The following is a 10,679-nucleotide window of genomic DNA, read 5'->3' on the forward strand; positions in this document are numbered from 1 at the left end:
CCCAATTCCAAGAAGCATTTTCATCAACTTCAACATCTCGACTGATGATGAGCTTTTTAGTTTGTAGGTTGTAAACTCGATAGCCTTTTGACTGTGTGCTATATCCCAAAAATATTCCTCGTATAGTTTTGTCTTCAAGCTTGTGCCTCCTTTGATCAGGAACATGTATGTAGCAGATAGATCTAAATACTCGTAGGTGTTTAGCCGATGGCTTTCTCCCACTCCAAGCTTCAATCGGAGTCTTGTCTTGGACTGCTTTAGTTGGACATCTGTTTAGAATATAAACTGCAGTGTAAACTGCTTCAGCCCAAAAAGTATTAGGCATACTTTTCTCTTTCAGCATTGATCTTGCCATCTCCATAACTGTGCGATTCTTTCTCTCTGACACGCCATTTTGTTGTGGAGTATATGCGACTGTAAGTTGTCGCTCTATGCCTTCATCTTCACAGAATTTGTCAAACTCGTGAGATGTGTACTCCTTGCCACGATCACTTCTAAGTACTTTTAGCTGTTTTCCACTTTGCTTCTCAACAAGGGCCTTGAATTTCTTGAATACTCCAAAAACTTCTGACTTTGCCTTTAAGAAATAGACCCATGTCATTCTAGAGAAGTCATCAATGAAGAGGATGAAATACCTGTTGTTATGATGTGAAGGTGTTCTCATCGGTCCGCAAACATCGGTATGAATCAACTCCAATAAGTCTTTTGCTCTCCATGCTTTGTCTGTCGAGAATGGTAATCGATGTTGTTTTCCGAGGAGACATCCTTCACATGATTCATTATTCTCCTTCAAGCATGGAAGATCTCTCATCATGTTTTTCGTATATAGAAGTTTTAAGGCATGTGTGTTGAAGTGGCCAAATCTCCTATGCCAAAGCCATGAGTCATCAACTTCTACCTTCATGGCAATATTAGTTCCAGGTTTGAAGCTTATAGGAAAGCTTCTATTTCTCTTCTCCATTTTTACTTGGCCAATTTCTATCATTTTATTGTCATAAATTTTGCATGTATCTTTCTCAAAATGAAGAGAATATCCATTCTCCATCATTTGGCCAATACTTAAAAGATTTTCTTTAAGATTTGGAACTAGTAAAACATCCTTGATGAATTTCGTACCTTTCTTTGTCTCCACCATGACAGTTCCTTTGCCTCGAGACTCCACTGTGGTGCCATTTCCTAGCCGAACTTTGACATTGACAGATTTATCAATGTCTTTGAAGATGTTTTGATCTTTCGCCATGTGATTGCTGCATCCACTATCCAAGTACCAACTTCCTTCTCTACCAGAAGATTCTTGATTGGCGTAGAATAAGAGTTTCTCTTGATTATCTTCTTCCGCAAAGTTTGCTTGATACTTATTTTTATTACGACAATACTTTTCTACGTGACCAAATTTCTTGCAATAGTGGCATTGAGGTTTTCCATGATGCCAACAATCTTTTTCCAAGTGACTTGTCTTTTTACATATGCCACATGGAGGATATTTTTCTTGACGAGTCTTCGAGAAGCTTCTAGGATTTTCTTTATTTCTAGAAATTTCTTCTCTACTTTTATTTCCTTCATATTCTTTATTCTGAGACCGTAATTTTAGTTTTGATTGAAAGGCATTTTCAACCGAGTCTTCTTCATGCCTTTTCAATCTTTGTTCATAAGCTTCAAGAGAGCCCATTAGTTGTGTGACTGACAATGTAGCCAAATCTTTTGTTTGTTCAATCGCGGTTGCGATTGCATCATACTTTTGGGGAATAGAAATTAAAATTTTCTCAACGATCTTTTTATCAAGAATATTTTCCCCATAGGCTCTCATCTGACTAACTATTTCTTTTATTCTAGAATAGTAGTCTTTAATGGTCTCAGATTCTTTCATTCTTAATAATTCAAACTCTCGTCTTAGAGAATGAAGTTTAATATTGCGTACCTCGTCACTTCCTTGAAACTCCTCTTGTATTGTATTCCAAGCTTGTTTTGCACTTGTGGCACCAATTATCCTTGGAAAAATTGTCTCATCAACTGCTTGTTGAAGAACAAATAAAGCCCTTGAATCCTTCTGCTTGTTTTCTTTCAACTCCTTCTTTTGAGCTGCAGTAAGAGTAGAGGTGTCTTCTGGAATATTGAATCCCTCTTCTATGATATCCCATAAATCTTGAGAGCGGAAGAATGTCTTCATTTTGATACTCCAAAAATCATAATTTTCTCCTTTGAAAATAGGTACTGGAATTGATGATGTTTGATTAGTAGTAGCCATGTGTTGAGAATATATTTGGAAGTAGTAGAATGAGTTATAGTTTTGTTTGAGGTAGTTGAAAATTTTATCTACGCCCAGTAGATGACCGAACGTAGCTCTGGTACCACTGTTAGTATTTTGAGGTTGTGAAAGGAGTAGTTGATGTGGTAGAGAAAATGTAGAGATAGTAGAATGTAGAAGTAGTAGTTGAAAGAAGTGATGTAGTTGTCTTTAGTTGTAGTAGATGTTAGCTCATACAAATGGTAGATGTTGGCTTCATACATCAAATGGTAGAGTTCATGGGTATTTATAGACCCATAGATTATTCTAGAACATACTAGCCACAACTTATGTGGAATGTTCTAGATTTTTACCTATGTAGAATTTTCTTGATTTTTCTTCCTTTCTTAGGTTTTTCTAGAATATTCTAGAACTTGTATTACATTTCAATTCTTCTATCTAAGGTGCTTCTACATTCTTCTAGAATTTGCATTACTCTTTAATAAAATTGAACATTTTAATGCCAAATCGATGATATTTGTTAGTAACAGTAGGTTAGTATCAATCAATAATCACTATGAAAATTTTTCCAAACTTGACCAAACTATGCAAGAGAAAGGGGCAGTTTCTCATATGCAGAACAATGAAACATATTCCACAAAAATCTGTCAAACATGTAGTTCAGATTCCTTATCCTATATGACAGATTGAGTTGTTGCAAGTATAAAGCTGAAAAGAACCGAGTTGCATCCAAATTAGAAAGATCTGAGAGTTACAATGATTTCTAAAAACACCACAAAAAAGAATCTAGCCTATGTTCTACTCATCAGGGCCAAAGTGACGAATACTAATTATCCTTTCTTTCTTGTTTTTATTTGTGGCCATGTGTCCCAAGACTAAGATAACATGCAAATTTAATGTTCATAGTAATTTATCATTTAGCCAATAATGCAAAGGACAGAGAATATTAATACATGAGTTTTGGTAGAAATACTTACATATTTTCTTTAGGCTTACCAGAAAACTCTTGAATGTGCAGGGCAAATGATGAAAACTCTTTGGAGTTAGATTTTGGAGCTATTGATTTCACCACCCCATTTGGTGGATAATGACCAGATTTGGCAACTGGCAGCTTCTTAGCTCATATCACTTGGAAAAAACACTCTGAAAACATTGGAATACTGACAAGATTCCCTAAAAGTAAATATCAAGAATATAACCATGAAGTTGCCCATGTCTCAAGTGACTGCTTAGAACTTTCATCACTTACTGCTAAGCTAACATCAGATGAAATCAGTGATTGACTCTTCTGATTTGGCACACTAGATGCTGAATCCTCAAATTGTGGAGAAGACAAACCACTAGCATTAGGAAACTTTGATACAGAAGAAGGTGCTGAATCCTAAAAAAAAAATAGTAACAGGACAAACCTTACTAGCAGGAAACACCATTGCAAGCACAAAGTAGTTCCCCACATCATCATCATCATCAACTGCCTTCCCAATTTTTAGTCCATGGCATTTGGCACACTCATTAGCTAATGACATGAGGGGAAAACTACGCACCACATGGATCTTGTCTCGTACCCTCACCATCATCCACTCAATCACCTAATCCCATATCTCATTGCTCACTTCTGCGTCATCTAGAAGCCGCAATATTATCTAAAATTCAACAAATCCGAGATATTAGCTCTAATTTTAACAATCTTCCATGCAATCATAAATCTTGAAATTGTAAGCATTTTTCACCTCAGTATCATACTTCATAAAACTATCCCTTCAGTGACTGATATATATAAAATTCAGTAATGTTTAGAAAACTCAATTAAATAGTGCTTGGAAATTGTGAGAATCAGTTACCTCGAAGACGATCTGGCACGCTCGGAATCTGGCTGTTTTGTTGGATGTCGTAGCGGCAGCTAGGAGGAACTTGAGGAAGCAATCGAGGAACTCGTCGGAGGCGGAGGCAGCAAGGGCATAGACGAAGGAGACGACGCGTTCAACAGAGGCAAGGCGCCTCTGGAAATCAATGAGAGGAGTTAGGGTTCTAGAGAAGGCGGAAAAGAAGACCGAAGAAGAGGATTTGGCTCGGAGGAGTGACATGAGCTTTCGGTTGTGGGTGGCGTATGATGTTCGAGCCTCATCGAGAATGGCCGCAATTTCAGCATCAATCGCTTCTAGATGAGTCGCGGAACCCTAACCTCCCAAATATAGCAAAAGAGAGAAGTCGCAGTCCAGTAGGATGAGGGTTTTCACGATTGATTTGGCGATTTAGAAGCAAAGGAGAAGGAGTGCAGCGTGAAAGTGAAGACGCAGGGAGAGGAAGTGAAGAGGGAAAACGCGGGCAAAATATTAAATATTCCATACCGGTTTAAAGTTGTAGTCGGTATAAAAAAGAACTTTTATACCTATTTTTATTCTAACCGGTGTAGAAGTATTTTTTATACCGATTTCCAGTATAATCGGTGTAAAAGAATTTATCTTATTTACGATATTGCCATTACATTATTTTTTATATCTGATAAATTTGAACCGGTATAAACAGTAGCTATAAAAAGTCTATTTTACACTAGTGATTTTATATATTTGGACTATTCTAGGATTGAATGTGTATAAATTTTATGCAGGTAGGTAGCATATACAAACCTGCTATTAAAAAAAACGTGATATACCGGTTAATGTTGAAATTGGTATAGAAAATCACTTTCTATACCAGTTGAAGCGTAAGCCAGTATAAAAAGTTACGTGTTTTATATTGGTTGAGACACTAACCAGTATAAAAAATGGAACTTATTATACGGGTTAGAGAATTAACCGTTATAAAATGTCAAACTTTTTATATCAATTAGGTAACGAATTGGTATAAAAAGTTTGGTCATACATAAAGCATCGATCCCATAGTGAAAATTCTACACTAATGTCAGAACGAGTATACAAAGTCTGATACTCTCTATATCTCTCGCTTCTACATTGATTCTAGAACTGATATGAAAAACCTTTTCAACCGGTATAAGAAACTTTTTTTGCAATAATATATCAAACTATTATATTATACTATAAAACGCCACAACTTTAAATAATCGTCATGTTAAACCTCCATTATGTATACACTTTTTTTTTACTAATATAAGTTAAAACAATAGGAAAAAAAAGATACAAGCAATTTAGAACTGTTAAATTTTTACTATTGATGATTTTATTATATTATCACCGGGAATAGGTTCCGAACAAACTCGTGTGCTTTATATACATAAAACCAAAAAGATTATTTCCTATGCTACATATGTAAGAATATCTCATTCCTTGTCCTTCACTCTATAAATAGCTACCGTTGTGGGTGTAGTAAATGTGTGTGAGCCAAAGGCATATCTGTGTTTAGCAGTGAGTTACAGTTAGCCATGCCTAGTACTAGTAGGAATCCTCTCGTGATTGGGCGTGTTATAGGGGAAGTAATAGACCCCTTTGAAAGTTCCATTCCTTTTAGGGTCTCCTATGGCAATAGACAAGTCAACAATGGTTGTGAGCTTAAACCTTCCCAAGTTGTAAACCAACCCAGAGTGAGTGTTGGTGGAGATGATCTCAGGAACTTCTATACTCTGGTAATTCATTGCATTACTTTCTTCTTATAGGATTTGGTTACACACAACCTAAAAGTGTTTGCCAAAACTTCTTCATTAAAAACACCAAACCCTTTTTCATAATAAAGGTTTTCAGAAACACTTCCAGATATTTATTTCGTCACTTCTAACTTAAAATCTGTTCATTTTTTTCTGTTAAAGGTGTTAGTAGATCCTGATTCTCCCAGCCCTAGTAACCCTAATTTCAGGGAGTACCTTCATTGGTGAGTAAATAAGACATACTCATTATTTTCTAGCATATCATTGTAATAACATTCTTTTTTTCAATGGATTTTGAGCAGGTTGGTGACTGATATTCCAGCAACTACCGGCGCTAGTTTTGGTGTGTAGTTAACTTGAAAATAAATAAATAAATAAAACCTCTAATAATAATTAGTCAATTGTAAAAAGAAGAAAAAAAAATATGGTTAAAAATGCACGAATTCTATTTTACTAACTCATCAAATGTATAGTTTAATGTGAATTTAACCCACTTATACGTATTCGTAAAATATTCATATGCAGAACAGTAATGTGCTTAAGTTCATAAATTTATGGATTCCAGAGGTTTAAGTTTTGAATTACGTGGGATTTTCCAAAATTAATTATAATTCCTTGAAAATTAAATTGATATATGAATTAGGATTGTCTTTCTTAGTCTAACTTATTATCTCTAAACAAAAAATATAAGCTGTCAGTATACATATTATGAATGCATTAATATTACTATATTAATAGTTTATTGATAATTCATATTAATTCTCTGTGCTAATGGAATTGTCAGTTAGCATGATTTATCATGCTTTTAGACTTTGTGTCTTAGTCTAAGATTATAATAAAGTCGACTGACCCAATGCCATAGTAGTAGAATATAACTTTTTTTATACTGAAAGGAGTTTTTTTCATTTTAACTCATCTGGTATGCTGAGTTTTAAATTACCATAACTGGAATAAACACTAAATTAGCATCAAAATATTTGCTAAATGTTAACTTAATGTATAATTACTTTTTATCAGCGTACTTAAGAATACATGAATGGTCTGGATTGTCTAGATTCTTTTCAGCCCTTTATTTTGTTTCTTTTGAACTTTTTCTGTGTTGAAGCACTTAATACTTTTTTAATATATATATATATATATATATATATATATATATATATATATATATATATATATATATATATATATATAAAACTAAAGCTTTAGTTTAGAAGATAGAGAAACAGTGCAAGCAAAAACATATATAAAACTAATAGAGCTTAATTTTATATATCGTACACATGAAAATATAAATTAACTTTATAAGCATTATAAATATTTATTTTCGTACCTGCATGTAAAATTAGTTACTTATGTGATGTCCTTAAAATCTAGTTCATGCTAGTTTTTATCGTAGTTTTTTAATTTATTTATTTGTTATGTTTTTAATTATAAAAAATAATCCAACAATTCTAGAATTCATATAAGTGACGTTATCAATAATTATTTCATTTCAGAAAGAGTATAAAAATAAAAATAGTTTGAGAATAGTTTTAACAAAAATAATTTCTTGCAGCTACATCACTGTGTTTGTTGATATAAAATTTTAACAAAAATAGTTATAAGGTGAATATATAAAAGCCAATAAACTCAACAATCTGAATCTGCTGTGGAATTGCGATCTTGTAGTTTGTCGACAAGTATGCATTACTATAATTCGATTTTGGGAACTATGTATCACATCATGCAGAACATTGTTTCGTTTAGAATTTAAAGGGCCCGTGTGAAGGAAAGAAAATGGAGTATAAAAGTATTGGAATCGTTTATGTGGACCATGTTTCTTTATATACTTGAAGTACAAATATTGTGTGTCAACATCATCTCGTGGAAGAAATTGAAATTGATTCCACGAGGCATCAAATTCTAAATCGTGTATGATGAGACAAATGACACCAGCCACCAAAAGGATAAAAAGGCAATTTCATGGGAAAGATCTAAGGCCCAAAAATACTGAATTATGACAATCTAATATCAATATCAAAGAACTGGTATAAGTGTATGGTTCAATTATAACATGCTAACTGGGTTTTTTGCATGATTTGCACGTAGGTAACGAGGTTGTAAGTTATGAAAGTCCACGACCAACTATGGGGATTCATCGTTTGGTGTTTGTGTTGTTCCGTCAACAGTATCGACAGAGAGTGTATGCTCCTGGATGGCGCCAGAATTTCAACACTAGAGAATTTGCTGAACTTTACAACCTTGGATTGCCAGCTGCTGCAGTGTTCTTCAACTGTCAGAGGGAAACTGGTTCTGGTGGTAGGACATTTTGAAAGCTTCCTTGTACCAAAAGTGCATGTTTGGTCAATATGAAACACCTAAATAAAGAAACCTACGCAATATATATGTAACAACAATAGTATCACACATTAGGCCATACGATTATGTAACCAAAGCACTATATATGTACCACTTTATGTTTTAATATATTTATATACAAATAAAATTGGACTACTTCATCAAATATAATGAATAATGCACCAAGAATAACAACAATAAGGCAGATGGAATAAGAGTCATAGAGGTATCTGAACTAGAACCATTTAGTGCTTCTTAATTTCTTTCTATTTATACACAGTTTTTTTAGAGGAACAAGAACATTCTTCAATCTGAAAGCATTCTATTTAACGCATATTTAATGGTAAAGTATTGTTGATGTAAAGTGTTATTATAAATTTTGTAAGCTTAAAGGCTCTCTATGGAAGTGGAGAGCCAAACCCATCTTGTTGGGGTTAGTTGTAGCCTTTCAATCTTGTGTAATTGTTGAATGATTTGAATATATATATGCCTTTTCTATCAATTGCTAGTATTGTTGTTTCAATCTTAAAGCTTGCATGTAACGGGGACGTTCATGACTTGATTTTGGGGTTTCATGGGTTATGGGGACGTAAGATGGAACCCAGAACTGAAACAGGAGTCCTTGTGGTTCATTGATTCTAGGGATGGAAGATGATTCACATGTTGTCTTAGATCCTAGTTCTTAATGCAGGTTTTGCTTGTTAATTAGTCAAGGGATTGATAGTTAATAGGTAAAAGTTAGGCTCTTTCACCTAAGGGATTAGGGCTAGAGTAATTTTGTGGATTGACTTTACTTAATTGATGGAAAGGAGATGAAATTGTGTTTGCACAAAAGTGAATTGGTGAAACCTAACCTTAACAATGTCTTTTCATATCATTTCTATTCTATTCATTTCTAAGTGCCTTCAACACCAAAGTCCAAATATTGTAAATATTCTATGTGAAATTTCTTGCACACCAACTATTTGATAAAATACCAAAAAGAGTTTCTTGTGTTATTTTGTGCACTTTGATGTATAAGTGATTTATGAATGGAAGAATTATCATATGTTGCACAAGTCCCTTGGGAGAGAACGAAATTTATCACTTGCTACGTTGCGACCGGTGCACTTGCCGTTTGTTTTGCAGTCAACAGGTGTAGAGGATAGGGCATTTGGTCTTCAAGAGTTCTAGTCACGGTTTAAAAGTTTGGTGCAACATAATGTTCTTTACATGCCATTTGAAGCTATTTTGATAGATGGTTTCATGTAAGACCAGAGTAGACGTTTAGCTACATGGCTTGAAACAACTAGTGGGCTAGTTGAGTGTGTTCCAAAGTGCTTGGAATTGAAGATGTGGGTGCATGTAAATGAGTGAGAAGGTTACAGGTGAGAGAGAATAGTTAGAGGTTACATAAATTGGTGCGAGAAATTGCATGGAAGGATTAACTTATATTTCGTGGTGGGGTTCATGCTTTAAATGAGAGAAGGAGTGAGGTAAAATGATTATTGGTGGGACCACCTTGGTAGATGCCATTTATTGTTATGTAGAGAGACATGTAAAATGGGGTTTTGATAAAAGTGGGTGAACCACGTGGGACCCATTTAGATGTATATAATATAGTAGTATTTGATGGAGGATATGGGACCCACTCGAATAGTTATATAAAATTATTTGTTTGGATATGGGTGTGCTTAGAAAGTAAGAAGGTGTTCTTAGTATTGGTATATGTTGACTATTTAAGGTGGTTTTGGTTGACTAGTCATCATTTTGATGATTGTTTTATTATTGTTTTGAGAATGTCTAACACATACATATTTGTCGCTTGATTGTGTGAGTATGGTATTTTTTATTTCTTGTGGAATTGGGTTTACTTTGTAGTTCCCAGTGAAGCTCTTGAAAGAGTGGTGAGATTAACATTGGTACTTGTCTAGTGAAGCTCTCTGAACATAAAGTGGTAAGGGGTGTATACTTGCCTAGTGAAGCTCTAGAAGAGTGGTAGGGAGTGTATACTTGCCCGGTGAAGCTCTAGGAGAGTGGTGGGGAGTGTATATTTGCTCGCTGAAGCTTTAAAAGAGTGATGGGAGTGATGTACTTGTTGGTGAAGCCTTAAAGAGAGTGGTGGAAAATATCATTGTGTAATGGTGTGGTAAAGTGTACCGGCCTGGTGAAGCTCTTTAAGAGAGTATTGAGAGGTGACACTTGACCTTTTGGGTGCATGCAAGTAATCTGGCAGTGATTCAATATATATAGTGAATGGTGTCAGGAAAATTGGATATGAGTTTATGATTGCCTGAGTGAGTTTAGGTGTGTCTTGGTTACTTTGATGAAATAGTTGTAGGGTTATATGTTGGTGACTTTGATTGTTGATATTAGTGGTTGTTAATGATTACTTTTGAGGTGATGTATGTGATGTCATGTAAAGATATGTGTAAGTGTATAAAGATATGTATTGTTCCGAAGTCTTATTCTAAGTAGATGTTTAATACATATGTATGTTTATATGATTTGTTTTTGTCA

At 34.4% G+C, this 10,679-nt stretch overlaps 1 protein-coding gene across 1 annotated transcript; it reads left to right on the plus strand.

The window, feature by feature from the left end:
- Positions 1-5,552: 5,552 nt before the first annotated feature.
- On the plus strand, positions 5,553-8,336 carry LOC124820167 (protein VERNALIZATION 3-like). The gene is made up of 4 exons (XM_088115965.1): positions 5,553-5,825; positions 6,006-6,067; positions 6,146-6,186; positions 7,932-8,336. Exons 1-4 carry the CDS (start codon positions 5,625-5,627, stop codon positions 8,153-8,155), a joined length of 528 nt encoding a protein of 175 aa, XP_087972091.1. The 5' UTR covers positions 5,553-5,624; the 3' UTR covers positions 8,156-8,336.
- Positions 8,337-10,679: the final 2,343 nt, after the last annotated feature.

This window comes from Vigna umbellata, chromosome 5 (assembly GCF_029865625.1).
Source record: "Vigna umbellata cultivar VRB3 chromosome 5, Vumbellata_1.0, whole genome shotgun sequence".
Lineage (NCBI taxonomy): Eukaryota > Viridiplantae > Streptophyta > Magnoliopsida > Fabales > Fabaceae > Vigna > Vigna umbellata.

What these genes read in the sequence shown, in the direction of transcription:
- LOC124820167 (XM_088115965.1), top strand. Translation starts at nt 5,625, where the DNA reads ATGCCTAGTACTAGTAGGAATCCTCTCGTGATTGGGCGTGTTATAGGG. An exon ending in TCAGGAACTTCTATACTCTG is followed by an intron (nt 5,826 to 6,005) that starts GTAATTCATTGC and finishes TTTCTGTTAAAG; the next exon opens with GTGTTAGTAGATCCTGATTC. An exon ending in AACTACCGGCGCTAGTTTTG is followed by an intron (nt 6,187 to 7,931) that starts GTGTGTAGTTAA and finishes ATTTGCACGTAG; the next exon opens with GTAACGAGGTTGTAAGTTAT.